Source organism: Pygoscelis adeliae, unplaced genomic scaffold, assembly GCF_000699105.1.
Source record: "Pygoscelis adeliae isolate BGI_AS28 unplaced genomic scaffold, ASM69910v1 Scaffold225, whole genome shotgun sequence".
Classification (NCBI taxonomy): Eukaryota; Metazoa; Chordata; class Aves; order Sphenisciformes; family Spheniscidae; genus Pygoscelis; species Pygoscelis adeliae.
In genome coordinates this window covers 614,616-631,032 of record NW_008824898.1, presented here as the reverse complement: position 1 = coordinate 631,032, position 16,417 = coordinate 614,616, and the positions used below count along the sequence as shown (strand labels likewise).

Here is a 16,417-nt window from a genome sequence, read left to right as displayed (position 1 = left end):
TCCAGCTCTGGAGCCCTCAGCATAAGACAGACATGGACCTGTTGGAGTGGGTCCAGAGGAGGGCCACAAAAACGATCAGGGGTATGGAACATCTCTCCTAAGAAGAAAGACTGAGAGAGTTGGGGTTGTTCAGCCTAGAGAAGAGAAGGCTGCAGAGAGACCTTATTGCAGCCTTTCAGTACTTAAAGGGGGCTTATAAAAAAGATGGTGGCAAACTTTTTAGCAGGGCCTGTTGCAACAGGACAAGGGGGAACAGCTTTAAACTAAAGGGGGGTAGATTTAGAGTAGATATAAAGGAAGAAATTTTTTATGCTGAGGGCGGTGAAACACTGGAGCAGGTTGCCCAGAGAGGTGGTGGATGCCCCATCCCTGGAAACATTCAAGGTCAGGTTGGGTGGGGCTCTGAGCAACCTGATCTAGTTGAAGACATCTCTGCTCATTGCAGTGGGGTTTGGACTAGATGACCTTTAAAGGTCCCTTCCAACCCAAACTATTCTGATTCTGTACAGATTAATCTTTTCCACTCTTTGCAGTAACTATAACAAAAAGGAGGACGTGGTGGGTTAGCTTTCTCTCTAGACAATCTGTCACAAAAGAGTCCAAGCCTTTCCTAATATACCACTTCCTAGTTGGTGACACAGGCAAAAATGTTCAAGGGAGAAAGGCATGATGAGGCTTTCCTGTGCCTGAGTGATATCTAGTTGCCCAAAATGTATCACTTGATTATCAGCAGGCATTGTAACTTAAAGTTGTGAGGTTCAATCTAAAAGACATTTGGCTTGGAACAGGGACAGGCAAAGTTTATATGAAGATATCACTTTTCTGTCCTACTTTCTGCCTTTAGTGCGTGCAATGCAAGGATATATTACTGTAAAGAAATGGGACTTTTAAAAAGGTGCATTCGTTGTAATTGCAAAAAGCCTAAACCCTTGAGAGTCTGAATGTGCCCAACTGAAATCCAATTCAAATCATTTTAAGGTTAATAGGTTTGGCTTTGGGAGAGAATTAGGTCATAGTAGTCATTGAATATAGATTATTTCTTCCAGGGGATATGTAATTTCTGACATTACTGGTAACTCTTTTCTCTTTCATTTAGTATCTCCAACTTGGGCATGTTTGGCATCAATGATTTCACTGCAGTCATAAACCCTCCTCAGGCTTGCATCCTAGCTGTGGGCCGAGCAAGACCAGAGCTCAAGATTGTGGAAGATGAAGAGGGGAATGAAAAACTTAAGCAGCATCAACTCATGACAGTGACTCTTTCAAGTGATGGTCGGGTGGTAGATGATGAACTGGCTTCAAAGTTTCTGGAGACCTTGAAAGCCAACATAGAGAATCCAATGCGACTTGCCTTGTGTTAAACTCAGTGAAGATTGCTTCTTGTTTTGACAACATAGATAACTGTTATGTACTTGGGTTGTTTTTCTGTATAAAGGAGTAAATAGTGACTGTGAGATGGACAGTTAAAATATTTAATTTATTGAATTAACATGAAAAACTATTAATTTTCATGCTTTTAGTCTTTTGCAATGACCAGGTTTTACACCGTAAAGCTAGAAGACTTTAAAGTTAACATACTACGTTTCTTTAAACACTTAGTACTAATTGCACATAACATTTGCGTAGAAAAGTCAATCTCCTCTGTAAAGGAAAATTCAAGGAAACTTTGTGAAATTTAAAAGGGAATCATAGAATAGTTAGGGTTGGAAGGGACCTTTCTTTAAAGGTCATCTAGTCCAACCCCCCCTGCAATGAGCAGAGACATCTTCAGCTAGATCAGGTTGCTCAGAGCCCCGTCCAGCCTGACCTTGAATGTTTCCAGGGATGGTGCATCCACCACCATCAGGGCAACCTGTTCCAGTGTTTCACCACCCTCAGCGTAAAAAATTTCTTCCTTTATATCTAGTCTAAGCCTACCTTCTTTTAGTTTAAAACCATTACCCCTTGTCCTATCACTACAGGCCCTATTAAATGTCTGTCCCCATCTTTCTTATAAGCCCCCTTTAAGTACTGAAAGGCTGCAATAAGGTCTCCCCACAGCCTTCTCTTCTCTAGGCTGAGCAGTGCCAGCTCTCTCAGCCTATCTTCACAGGAGATGTGTTCCATCCCTCTGGTCATTTTTGTGGCCCTCCTCTGGACCTGCTCTGACAAGTCCATGTCTTTCCTGTGCTGAGGACTCCAGAGCTGGATGCAGTACTCCAGGAGGGGTCTTTCCTGTGCTGAGATGGGATGCTTTACTTAAGAGCTAAATATCTAGCTTTTAGAATGAGGAAAGCAAGAATCATAATTGAGCAAAGTGCTGCTATGAGTCTGGGTCAATACTGAGATAACACAATAGCTAATTTCTATTGCTACAGTAGAAAGGTTTTCAGAAGACTTTTCTGGCATGTTGTGCCATCCAAATTAGATTGAAATTAGATTTATGAGACTTTGACAGATATTTCAATGGCTTCCTACATAAACAGCAAAGACATTACAAACCAAAGAAGTTTTGGTTTAATTTCATTTACATCACAGATTTAACTGTTCTTTATCTTCTCCTTTACTATAAGCTACATTGAAGAAAACAAGATGACTGTGGAGATGAATGGGGAAAAGAAATGACAGGAAATTCTGAGACTAAATTAGATCATAGATAACAAAGTGATTTCTCAAAATATTAAGTAATCTGTGAAATCCATAGCTTCATTCATGTGATTAGAACTCATTAAAACTGTAGGTGCATCTATTTTTTTCTAGTATCTTAAGATAACTGCATGATCTAATGCCTTGCAGAGAGAGGTAGAGAAGAGAATAAAGTCTGAATAAATGCATTCTCCGTAAAGGATGGAATCTTGGCATTGTTGATTTTCAGTTTTTGATGGAACCAACATTCAGTGAAAACAACATTTTGTGGGTTTTTTTTTTAAATAATAATAGGTTTTCTTTGACTTAATTTGGAGACAATTACATTTTTTAAACTTATAAGTTTAAAATTCAGATATCTTTTTCAGTACCACAATATATAAAAAAAAATATTTTTTTCACGTGCTCTGTGATATATTGTGCTTAACTTAAAACTTAAGTAAATTGTGCCAGCAGTATTGTGATGAAAAACTACCTTTGCTCTCTTAATCTCATAGAGGTTCCAGTATGAAAGGTCAAATTTTGCACACTGAATATTTGCTGACTAATGCGGTTCTTAGAATAAAGATGTAACTAGAAAGTATTTCATCATCAGTGTATATTGAATTGTAACTCGGAGGCTTAACTGCAGTGGCCTGAAGTTTAAATTAACAGAAGCAGATTTGTTTTTTCTTATGCATAAATATAGAACCATGTATTGTATGTGTTTGTAATGAAGTAACTGCATTTACAGGACCTGGTGAGAATATAAATTGTAAGTAGAATTCTGGGAGTTTGTCTTATTCTAGTTTGTGCAAGTACTTTTTTTAAAGATTTGGAGGACTTGTTTGTTGAGCTGCTGCCATAATTAAAAAGTTAATTGCAAGACAAAACCTTTTGTTAATACTGAGTTGAGAGTTTTTGCTAAATGAATTTGCTTCTCTGGCATGTTCTGATATCATAAATTTCATAAACTGTCAAATCTAACAGTAGGGAGAGATTTTGATTACCAAATCTAGTTTACTGTTCAATAATGGACATACCCATTCTGCATTTCCAGGAGTTTGTCACTGATAAATTATATTCAAGATTGGGTGCTGAAGATTAATTTGCAATTTTAAATGGTTAACCATGAATTTCTCCGAAATTGTTTGTCAAGCCCGTATTACTTTGAAGGGAAAAACCCCACCAATTTATATATTGTCCTTAATAATGTACAGGAAGTTCTCATTGTTTGCATAGCTAAATCTGTTCTGCCCAAGAGAATTTGCAGACTAATTTAAAATCTGATACACTGTTCTTCATTTTTGTATGTGGTGCTCTAGTGGTGGTGTGTGCTCCCCAGCATTTGTATATTCTACTCTTTAGCTGGCCATGGCTAAGGGCTGTGTGACTGATGTGTACAACTATAGTTTTGCGTGTATGTGTGTTCATGTAGTGCGAGTCAGTATGTTTTACTTTTGCTTTTGGAGCCACTGGAAGGCACTATTGTATGTAAGTATAGAATGTTTATCATGTCTCATTCACATGGGTACCAATACATCCATTATACTTTCCCTGTTCAACACAAACAGGTGAAAACAATGTTACTTTTTCTCCAGGTTAAATAAACCTTTACAACTTTTGAACTAGGCAAATCTCAGTAAGGCTAATACAAGCTTTAGTTCCAATTTCTTTACACCTGCCTGCTTGCCAGCATTGTCATTTGACATACATCCATATTTATGTGATTTGTCAGTCAATCAGCCTGTGAAGGAAATCTCTGGAATGCAGACATGTGACAGCAGTCAGATTTCCTTAATTCAGAGTAATCATACCATTTGGCAACATCTACCACTTTAGCAGAAGTGAGACAACAAATAGTTGCCCATACAGATTAAAATAAAACATTTAATATATCTTCCTGAAGAATTTAGGGATTTGGGGATGGGGGCAATGGATAAAATGGCCCAGAAAGTGAGCCGTATGAAATGGTTATGCTTACATTTGAAGCAATGCTCATCTCCATCCATACAAAATACAGTAGACACTCTTATTTCAACTAATGATTAGTCCCAGTGGATACAATAGAATTTTAAAGTTGTGTAGGAAGCCATAAATATGACAAATAATCCAAGAAACAGTCACGTGCTTTTATATGCTGTGTTTTACAGAAAGTTGCATATTGATATCATTAAAGTGTATGCAATTGCAGAGTGAGTTAGGAGGAAACTAATTCAGAATTGTTGGAACTAAGTGTCATGCTTGATATGTTTTTCATATACAATAATTTGTGCCATAAGGGGACAGAAAATAAAAAGGTGCCATTGGGATTGATCATGTAATAGTCTTATGGTGGTGACCTGTATGTTTGAAATGGATTTTACTTGTTTTAATTATTTTTTTTACTTTCTTGGCTTTTCTTGTATGAATTCGCATTTTTCCACTGAGGTTGTGTCCTGGATTACATCAGACCATAACAAATACTTTTTCCTCCCTAAAATCCACTGAAAATGTGTGTTATTGTAATTTCTTTGAAAGCAGTAGAAATAAAGTGCATGAAATAATGGTTGCACAATGACCAGTGCCAACTGGTCAGGTGGGTCAGTCTGTTTCTGTCAGAAGTACTCATTGCAAGCCCCTTTCAGTACCACTCAGTTTATCCTGGCAGTTTCAGGTACGGGTTAATCAGAGTAAGGTTAATCTACTTGTATGTTAACCAAAAACAGGCAAGACTGGGAGCAGCCCCTGGGAAGCTTAATTTCTATAATCTGTGCTGTAGACTTTTATGGAGAAGAATTTTGCTCTCACAGGTGGACAATCCAGTATCTTTCACAACTGCTTCAAGGATATGAAAAGCTGTAGCATAGAATTAAAAACTTTGCATAGGAAAAGGCAAAGCTGAGATGTGGCAAACATGACAGCATACACATTTAAAAGCTTTGGTGACTGAAGAGCTGAACAGTATCCCAATGTCATGTTTTGGCAGAAGGAAGCCATGTTACAAGAGTCCCCTTGCCAAGCAGGCAGTTTTCCATAAGCAAGTAGGTTACATGACACTAAAACATGTATAGGTTACTGAGCTGGTAGATCATACTATGATGCGGTTTTTAATTCAACTGTTTTTATCTTTGTTTTTAACTAGGTCCCTTAGGTCTCTGTTGTTGGTGATGATTCCCCCCCCCCCAAAATGTAAAACTATTGTCTTAAGAATTCACAAGAATGTACATCATTGACTTGCTTATCAAGGAATGTAATGTCTACGTGTTCAAAATCCTCTTTGATCTGTTTCCAGACCCCATGCAGTCCGTACAGCTGTATAAGCTAGAAAAGAATGCAGGTTGTCATGAGAGACAGGCTCTCTTCTGGTATTCAACCAAGCTGCCCCTTTCTGTAACCCACAAAACTGTTTGTTGTGGTAGTGCTAGATCAAGAGCAAGCGTTCTTTGAAACGTGTAGTAGTGTTAGTGGTGTCATTTGCAGACTAACACATGCAACGGCCCTCGGTCTCACACAGTTGGATGATCCTATATAACTTGAATGCAAGATTGTAAATTGACATTGAATGTTATTGCAAGTTAGGTGCTCTTTTTTTAGAAGAAAACTATTAGGACTCAGACCACGGGGGGAATTTGAATGGAACTGCTGTGACTGTACAAGAGTGATTTCCAAGAGCATAGCATAGCAAGAAACCATTCTTCATAGGATTAGGACACCTGTTGTCCTCTATCTGGACTTCTGTAAGGCCTTTGGCACAGTCCCCTGCAACATCCTTAAAGATTAGAGATCAAGAGAAGATTCTCTTTTATACCTTAAAAGTTCCTGTCATGTGGCCTAGACCTAGATAGGAAGTAAAGGGCAGCTGTGAACATTTTTATTTCTGCTCACTGTTGTATGAAGAATATACTGAATTGTTAGTGCAGCAGATCTTCTCTCTCCTACAGTTTCATGATTTTTGCATTGGCTATGTAACAGTCATTACACTGTGCTGTTCGCTTCAGTTTGCAGGGATCTAAGCAATTGAACCCTGTAGGATACTCTGTTGACCTAGTCATCAACCAATTCCTGTTTCAGCTGCCTATCTTAAGAAAATATGTGTAATTATGTTTCATTTTGCAAGTTTGGTGCACTTTTAATTTCTTCCCTGCCAAATAAATTATAAGTTTAAATATCCATGGAGGCTGTTCGCTTTGTGCAGATGCTTATACTTGCTGTGTCATGTCTCGGTCTCCATTAGTAGCATGCACTGAGTTTCTCTAGGTTTCAGCAGACAGCATCACGCTGTTTCCTCTTCCTTGCATGGAAAATAGGAACTATAACGGAGCCCTTGGTTGATCAAGAAAGAAACTCTTCTTATGCTCTTCTGAAGTGTGAGAATTCTGGCTTATAGTGTAAATTTCAACCAAATATTCTGAGTGCAATATGTTGCTTACTCACTTGAGCATTTTGGCAAGGATTCTAGAGCACCTTTACTATTCACTTTATAGTACAAGCAATACACAGATTAAGATGAAAATAATATTCATACTTTTTTTTTTCCCCAAGAGTATTTAGAGAGGCAAGTTATGTACAGAATTATTTTGGGAGTCAATTCACAAATGAATTGGTTGTGCCTGAAGAAATTTATCAGATGTTATAACATCTTGCATTTCCCTGTTGACAAATACAGAAGAGTTACAGCTTTTTCAGGCAGATTAGGAGTCCTTCCTCTGTCCATTCCTATTTTGAACCTAATCTAGCTATCATAGCCTTCAAAGAAGGTGATGTCTTACTCAACTCATAACAAGGGCTAATGATTCTGAGTGACTCCCAGCCTGGAGCAGAAGAGACATTTTGGGATGTGCTAAATTACCATAAACAATGTTCTAAGGCACCTCCTTGGTTGCTTTTCCTATATATTTGTATGCTATCTGACAGACTCAACCACTCTGACAGCTGCAGAGGAAGGCCACAAACGGAGGGTCTAGGCCCTCATATTGAAATGGATAATACTAATAAAGGAGAAGAGATGTGATTATTGGCTCCTTTTCACAAGATTTTTGTTAATAGTTCCATTCCAATGCCTTTAGCCACAATGTAGCTAGTTTCATTGACTGTAAGTTGAAGGAAAGGGTTGCAGTTCTACCACAACGGAACTACTGCTGTAACAAGACAGCTTTTCCCTACTGTGTGTTGGCATAATGACTGTGTTAATCATTAGTCTGTGACACCCTTAGCTGTATTAGGGAGGGAAGAACTTTGCTTATGAAGGTCAATACTCACTGTTTACCTGGAGATTAGCAATTGCATTTTTACCAGTGGCACCAATGCCACTACAAACTTATGAAACTAAATTGACCTATCAGGAGTGTCTTAAATATTATTCCCATGGATTAAATATAAAGCGAGATCTGAGCCAAGAGAGAGAGGTGTTTTGGCCAAAGACTACATTTCAGCAATTGCAGGAAGACATCTTTATTTTGGAAGAAAATCCCCATTGTGCAGGGTAGAAAAGATGAAAGAAAGTCAAAGAAAGTAGTCTTTTTCACCTGTACTCGAACATCTTTCTTTGTATAGCATTATATCTATTTTATTGCTTATTGGGGAATGCCTGTATTTTTTTTAAGCCATAAAGTATAAGCAGATGATCTCTGTCCATGTAATTGTCTTAAGCAAACTCTGAAGGAAATAATACTTCAAAACTTTAATATTCCATAACACATTTAAGAAAGGGAATTTTACTTCTTGGACCTCCTTTTAAAGCATGTGTGCATACTTTGCATATGTGCCTGTGCATGTCTATATCCCTGTATGTGCTGAGATGGACTGGTAAAGAGGGCCAGCTGCTCTTTCAACCGCATTTGTTAAAGCCTTTCAGATTCAGGCTACAGGATGAACAGAAAGACAGGCTTCTGAATTCCCCTGCTGAGACTTCAGCATTTCTGCTTTAATGTGTGTGTGTATAGGTACAACATTGGGGGAAGCCTAAGAGACACCCGCCCTGATTACATTTGAAGAAAGTAATTGCAACATTGCATCTGTTGCTCAAAGAAAGACAAGTATGAGACAGTTGAAATGATCTAGGAGCAAATACTCTTGGCTAAGAGAGATACCCTGAAGAATCTACGAAGAAATCTTTGTGTGAGAAGGCAGCTTTCCCTTATACATACCTCATCACAGTATTTTGAGGGGATGTGGTAGTGGAAAGAATTGTCTTGTGTGAGAATAATGTGTCTAGTGCTCTTGGAGAGGTTTTAAACATTTATTTTTGTTAAAAAATAAAAAGCAATCAACTAACCAAGCAAAACCTGCAACTGTTGCAGAGTACTTTATTAAGTTTGTTGATAAATCTATGAATCCAGAAAGGGATATTCTAGAAATCACATGGTATTAGGACTGATTTAGGCATAGGCTAAGCCATTATTTTCTCTGCACTTTTCTAAACCTGAGTCCTATTTAATTTTTAAGCTGTTTAATGTGGTGATTGTCTGCTTGTGGATGTGCACTATATCCAACCCAGTAGTGCGTGTGTATACCGTTTATGTCAAAGTAACTAGTTGTGGATGGTAATTACCAATTTACTTTTAATTTTAGAATTGACTAGACAGGCATCAATGCCACAGGAAACACCATCTTTTAAAAAAAAAAAACCAAACTATTACTGTACAGCCGTATTAGTGGGTAGTGCTTGCTCCACTGAGATAACAGTTTACCTAACTAGTGACAGAAAGCAAGAGAGATTAGGAGAGGAAAACAGTAACTCTGTAGAGAACTCAGTGGCAAAAGAACTCTGGATTCTTGCATACCTAAAGACTGGAGAGGGGGGTGTGTGTTTTGGTTTTTTTCAGTTTTCAGACTAATTAAACACAGAAAATTATAGCTTTGTCTTGTTAAGTGATAATTGTTTGCCATACCAACCACAAGTTCTAATTACAAACTCTAGAATACGTTTTTCTGACTCTGGAATTTTTAGGGGTTTCTTCTGAAGTTTTTGTGATATTAAAAATAAATGTTTTCATGTGGTTTGCTATTATTCTTATGGTTATTTAGAATGCTTGACTGGAGTTTCATATGTGAACAACAGATTAGACAATTATAGATTGCAATTTTTTTTTGCTTAAGGTGTGCAACTGCTAGATGAGTTTTCTGCAGTAGATCTCCAAGTCACCAATGGTAGGAAATGTAAAGATGGCCTTTTTTTAGGTTCTCAACCAGGTGAGAACAACATCTAATTTTCTTTTACTCAATTTCTTTTTTCATTTAAAATTAGTTTCAATGTACTGAAAGAATTAGTAGCCTAGTTTACCAAAAACATTTATAAATATGCTGATGTTTTCACAAAACTGTGGATTTATTTAGTTAAAAATGTATAACATTAAAAATGTTTTCATTAGAATTGCTATGAACATTTCAAAGATGTTCATTTGAGAAGTTTTGATGTAGATGTAGGTTTATATAAATAATAAAATGTATGCATAAAGATTATTTTAGTACTGACCACCACTTTTTAAAATAAGAGGTCATTTATGTGTCAGTTGTTTAAATCATTTCAAGTATTTCTTATCTGGCAATGCTTAATCAGTTTTTCCAGCAATCCTAGAAAGCTTTGGCTCACCTCACCGTGAATTGCTAAGAATTTATGTTATCTCTGAAATTCTTATACAAAAAGACCTTTTTAAGGATCCTGTAAATTTGAATAGAATAATTTTTAAAATGTTTTTGATTACAGTGAAAGATATTTGGACTTGAAAGGAAACTTCAACTTTTTTGGAGTCTGTGAGGACTAAACTTTATCAGAAAGAGTTAAAATTTTTGAGAGTTTCTGACTATCCTTTCCTTAGTAACTATTCTCTTGCTTATATGTAAATAGAATCCAGAGTTGTGAAATGAAAATACTACCAGGACTGTCCACAGAGGTGCTGAGAGACTGAAAAGATTAGGATAGCAGCTCCAACTAAATCTTAAAAAGCTGCCTTCGGCTTCCAGTGATACTGTGAAATATCAGTGAGGGAGCATATGCCCTTTGTGTTCATGTGTCTTAGGTCTGTTGGCACTAAGTCTCATCTCTTTCAAGCAATCAAATTGTGAGAAGACAAAGAAAACAACTGACCATACAGCAGAAAGCTGAAGCATCTTTCAATCATTTATCAGCAGTCCTGGCTAACTGGGGAGGTCCCAGTTAACTGGAGGTTAGCAAATGTGATGCCTGTCTTCAGGAAGGGCTGGAAGGAGGATCTGGGGAACTGCAGGCCTGTCAGTGTGACCTCAGTGCCAGGGAAGGTTGTGGAGTGGATCACCTTGAGTGCCATCACATGGCACGTACAGGACAACCAGGTAATCAGACTCAGTCAGCATGGGTTTATGAAAGGCAGGTCCTGCTTGACTAACCTGATCTCCTTCTATGACAAGGTGACCTGCTTAGTGGATGAAGGAAAGGCTGTGGATGTTGTTTACCTGGACTTCAGTAAAGTCTTTGACACTGTTTTCCACAGCATTCTCCTGGAGAAACTGGCTGCTCATGGCAGGGACAGGTGTATTCTTTGCTGGGTAAAAAACTGGCTGGATGGCTGGGCTGAAAGAGTTGTGGTGAATGGAGTTCAATCCAGTTGGTGGCCAGTCAAAGTGGTGTTCCCCAGGGCTCAGTACTGGGGCCAGTTCTGTTCAATATCTTTCTTTATCAATGATCTGGAGGAGGGGATCGAGTGCACCCTCAGTAAGTTTGCAGATGACACCAAGTTGGGTGGGAGTGTTGACCTGCTTGAGGGTAGAAAGCCTCTACAGAGGGATCTGGTCCTGCACTTGGGCCACAACAACCCCATGCAGCGCTACAGGCTTGGGGAAGAGTGGCTGGAAAGCTGCCTGGCGGAAAAGGACCTGGGGCTGTTGGTCAACAGCCGGCTGAATATGAGCTGGCAGTGTGCCCAGGTGGCCAAGAAGGCCAACAGCATCCTGGCTTGTATCAGAAATAGTGTGGCCAGCAGGACTAGAGAAAGGATTGTCCCTTTGTACTTCACACTGGTGAGACTGCACCTTCAGTACTGTGTTCAGTTTTGGGCCCCTCACTACAAGAAAGACACTGAGGTGCTGGAGCATGTCCAAAGAAGAGCAACAAGGCTGGTGAAGGGTCTAGAGTGCAAGTCTTCTGAGGAGCGGCTGAGGGAACTGGGGTTGTTTAGCCTGGAGAAAAGGAGGCTCAAGGAAGACCTTATCGTGCTCTACAACTACCTGAAAGGAGGTTGTAGGGAGGTGGGTGTCGGTGTCTTTTCCCAAGTAGCAAGTGATAGGATGAGAGGAAACAGCCTCAAGTTGCACCAGGGGAGGTTTAGATTGGATATTAGGAAAGATTTCTTCAGTGAAAGGGTTATCCAACATTGGAACAGGCTGCGCAGGGAAGTGGTTGAGTCACCATCCCTGGAGGTATTTAAAAGATGTGTAGATGAGGCGCTTAGGGACATGGTTTAGTGGTGGACTTGGCAGTGGTAGGTTTACGGTTGGACTCAATGATCTTAAGGGTCTTTTCCAACCTAAATGATTCTATGATTCTATGATCTAGTTTTGCTACTTGGGGACATTATAAAGATTCCAGAGATTAAAGGTGAGAGAAATTTTACCAGGGAGTTAGATTTATGTTTTCCTTGTGATGATTTCAACAGTGTCCCTGTACATTTAAGATAACAGTTTCTCTACCACCATAAATGTGAAGGCTGGGTATTCCTGGTGTAGAGCTTATTCTGACTGCGGTAGAGATGTTCTAGAAGCACTTTGTTCTTGTTTGTTAGAAGTAAGTCTTGAAATCTCAGCCAGTTTTTGAATCATATGCTTAAGGCAAAAAAAACCACAGCCCTGCTGCCTCCTTTCTGTAAGCTTTGGTTGCCATCCTTTCTCAGTCGTTAGCTCATCTTCCCACTGGCTTTGAATAATCCCTGCTAGTGCTGCTTCTCTTTGAAGCTGTCTTCTATGCTTACCAGGCCTGTGTCAGGAACTGGTTGATATTTATCTTCACAGATTCTGCAAAAGGAGAAAAGCAGAGGCTTTAAGTAAAAATTTGTGACTATTATATATATATATATATATTTGTGAATGTTGTATTCATTTGTGTGTCCAGAAAACTCTTTGAATGGTTTCTTTTGAGCTAACTACTGAAAGCCTGTGAAGCAAGAGAAAGTATTTAATTAAGATTACTTTATTTCCTCCTTTGTAAACTGTTCACTACCCACTGTAAACCGGAAGTATTTAACACCCCTTCAAAAGAATTCCTTTGTCTATCTGTGAACTGTTTTAATTCTTCAAGATTCATTAAAGCAAGACTCATTAATATAAAGCACATACTGTGTTTTACAGTTTAGAGCAGGGTACCTGTAACTGTTGCCAAATCACTTTGTTAGAAGCTGTTTACTGAAAGATATATAAAATACACCATTGTGGAAGCTAACATGGTTTATAATTTGCTTTTACTGTTTTAATTTTTTACCCCCCAAGTTGGGATTGTGGTGGTCCTTTACACCTGGTTTAAAAAAAAAAAGAAAAAGCTAAAACAATAGGGGACAATAGCTGCTCTTCAGGATTGGCAGCTAGAGACCAGGTTGGATATCCAAAGGTGTCTAAAATAACACTGAGGCTTGCGTGTAAATGAACTCTCATCACTGAGTTATATTACTGAGTAAGAATGGAGAGAAACAGCTGTTAGGTTTTGACTTGCTATTTCTTGTTTTCCTAGAGAATGAACTTGAAAGATTTTGTTTTTGTTTTTGTTTTTTGACAGGACCTTTGTACTTTCACTGCAATGTATGATAGAAAAAGAATCAATTTTTCCTTAGACTTGGAGACATGTTTCTAACAACATCAGTAGCTGTGCATGTCCTGAAGATAAAGATACACATGCTACATACCACTTCTGCATTCTTGACAGAGAGCTGCCTCATACACAGGAAAGAAATCAGCTTGCAAGCTACTCTCAAAATGAGAAACAAAGGACTTGCTGGAGAATAGCTTGATGTGATTATCTGTCTGATAGGTTTCAGATCATTTATAGCAGTGAACTGAAGTTCAATGAAGTAGAAACAGCAGGAAAGAGACACTTAATCTTCACTTTTGATTAAATCGGATGCAATCTTCAGCATCAACTACTGTTATCTATAATTTGGAGATTTGAATCATGAATCAAAGAGGAGGAAAGTTCTGTCTAGTAACTCCTGGCACAAAGCTAAATTTTTACAGATGACTGTTGAGTTTTAAGTGTAAGTGCCCAGGAAACTCCAAACTGCAAACACAGTCTCACCCCAGATTTCCAAGGACTGCCTGCTTACCAGGTGCTTACCAAGTGATTTACTGAGGCATATGAAAGAAAATACAGAAACTTTTTAAAATCAGGAACTGAAAAACATGTAACTGCTATTAAAACTGGGTAAGATGTGTGCAAACAATAAATTAGAAGTGTGCTCTGATTTCATATCGAACACATCCAGCCAAGAAGACAACTGGACTCCTTTATTGAGTATTTAGAGTGGAAATAAAAATTAAATAGTGCTCCTCAGCATAACTGCATTACATAGTAAATTAATATGAAATATAGTTACTTCCTCTGTATGCATTTTTTTATTTTTTTACATGAAGAAGCCCTCAGCCTAGACATAAACAAAGAAGACAATCCTACTATAAGGATATGGACTTTTCCCAGCATACATAAGACTTCCCAAAACCTAAGAATAATTAGGTAGACATCTTCTAAATACTTTGCACATACACAGTAAAACATTTCTTTAGTGAATAGTAGGCTGACACCAAAGCAGGAAAACAGTAGGGAAAAAAGCAAGAGATGCTGGTACACGTTGATGCGGATTACAATACTGTAGATTTGTTGTTTTAAACCAAAAGCATGACATCATTAGCATGACATCATTAAACCAATGCCTTTGATTTTAAACACCAAAGCAAATGAATTGCTATAAAAGGCCATGCACTGGATTTTCCCCAGTACTCTTCCAACTGATTATTTGGAATAAGAATTAATAATTAACATGATTGTATTTCATACAGTCAGTCATGTAATTAAGTCCATAATTAGGCCTGATTTTTAGAACAGATGAGCATGTAATTCCTATTATATTCCAAGGAAGATAAATTGTCTGGAGGGGGAGTACATGCCAGCAGGTGAGATAGAAGGTTACAGAAAGAGACCATGCTGCAGTTTCCAAGAAGAGGAACATATGCCAGAGACTAGAGATTGGTATCGAAAATGGAGATGCAGGTCAACTGGCTGGCACTGTAGGAAGCAGAGCAAGTCTGGTGAATAGAGGAAAAAGTGAGTTGTCCAGTGACTCACAGCCAACCTTGTCTCTCTGTTTCAGGAAGTGTTCAGTGAGCTCCAGAACATAGCACTTACCTTGCATGCCTCTTCTACATCATGGGTTTTTATCCTCAGTAGAAGTTAACATTTGTACAGCTGCCTTCACTCCAGCCATTGTGAGTATATAATGCAATGATTCTTTGAGATTTCTTATGTGGACTCTATTGAGCGCATATGTGATCAGCAGGATAGAGATGGAGTTATTCAATGGCTTGTCTGGCCTAGTTCAAGTATCCAGCAAGGACAATTTGTGCCTGGGATGCCAGCCAGGCACTTTTTCAGTTCGTGTTGATGGAAAACAATGCTTCCTTGTCTACAATGTACTTAATAAAAATAAAACCATTTCAGTTCCAAGAAAATAGCTCTGATTCTGCACCTCTTTTCTACTCCATAAAGTGGTGTCCCTGTGTAAGTGTTGTAGTCCTCTGTTGTCACATTGTGAGAGGTTACTTAGAAGTGGCTCAGAGGAAAATGGCAAGTTATTACGTGCAGATACCCAACTAGACTGAATGGTTTGTTATTTTGCAGTTTTTCTTTTTTGGCTGCTGATATACTTCAGCTCTTTTGGTGCCTTGTGTGTAATGCATTAGGCATAAGTATTGTATTGGGTAAAAGGTAACTTCCTCCAGGAATCAGTGGAGAACTTGTGAGATGCCTTGTCCTCTGAACACTGCCATGAACAAATGGTATTCATTCCAGATGTTATGGGCCTGTTTCTGCGGGGAAATGGACAGAAAAATATTTCCAAATCATTTTAATTAAAATCCCAGAAGAATCAGGCCACATCTTTATGCCTCAGACATATTCAAGAGATACAAGCACTTTTCTTTGCCTGTATCATTTGGATGAAATGTTTTAGAAAGATATGAGCAATAAGGGTCTACTAAGCCTTTGTACATGTGTGATGTGGTAGCAAGGATAGAAGCAGCTTCTTCAGTTTCTCTCAGCCTAAGGAGTATAGTTGTTGCCTTCCACGCCACTCTGAGATGTCTGCAGTATGGGACATCACCCCACCACATGTGGAGGACAAACCTGCAAAGGCAGATATACTGCTTTCTCTGATACACAGTTGTGCATGGTTTAAAGAAGCAAAGATTCTCCCAAGTGAGCATCTCTTGCAGTCCTTTTTAACAAGCTATAGACAACAAAACCATGGTTTATTTTCATCATTCCCTTTACATTTTTAACAGCTACTGAACCTAAATGAGGTTTAAATACTGCTCACAGTATCACACGTTGATGCCAATGCTAAATGTTAGCAACCCATCTAACCTGACTTTCCTGTAACAGAAAAGATACCTGCCCCAGTGGTCTTGACCAAAAGTTGTTTGCTATAGTGTAGTTTGCTGTGCACTTGTGTATTCACCATGAGAACGCTGTACTTCAATGATTCTCTCCCTTTACCTTCTCCAGTGATTTTATTCAACTCTGACATTTCAGAGAGTCAAATGTTTTATCCAGACATCAATCCCCTGTATGGCAGATTCTTTTATAAAATTGCTATTGCTC

The 16,417-nt window shown here is 38.5% G+C and overlaps 1 protein-coding gene across 1 annotated transcript in view; it reads left to right on the top strand.

Annotated features, from left to right (window-relative positions):
- Nucleotides 1-1,733, top strand: part of PDHX (pyruvate dehydrogenase complex, component X) — a 58,994-nt gene extending 57,261 nt beyond the window's left edge. The window contains exon 11 of the mRNA XM_009324668.1: nucleotides 1,097-1,733. Within this exon, the coding sequence (XP_009322943.1) occupies nucleotides 1,097-1,361 (265 nt within the window). The 3' untranslated portion in view covers nucleotides 1,362-1,733. The remainder of the gene's footprint in view (nucleotides 1-1,096) is intronic.
- The last annotated feature ends 14,684 nt before the right edge of the window (nucleotides 1,734-16,417 follow it).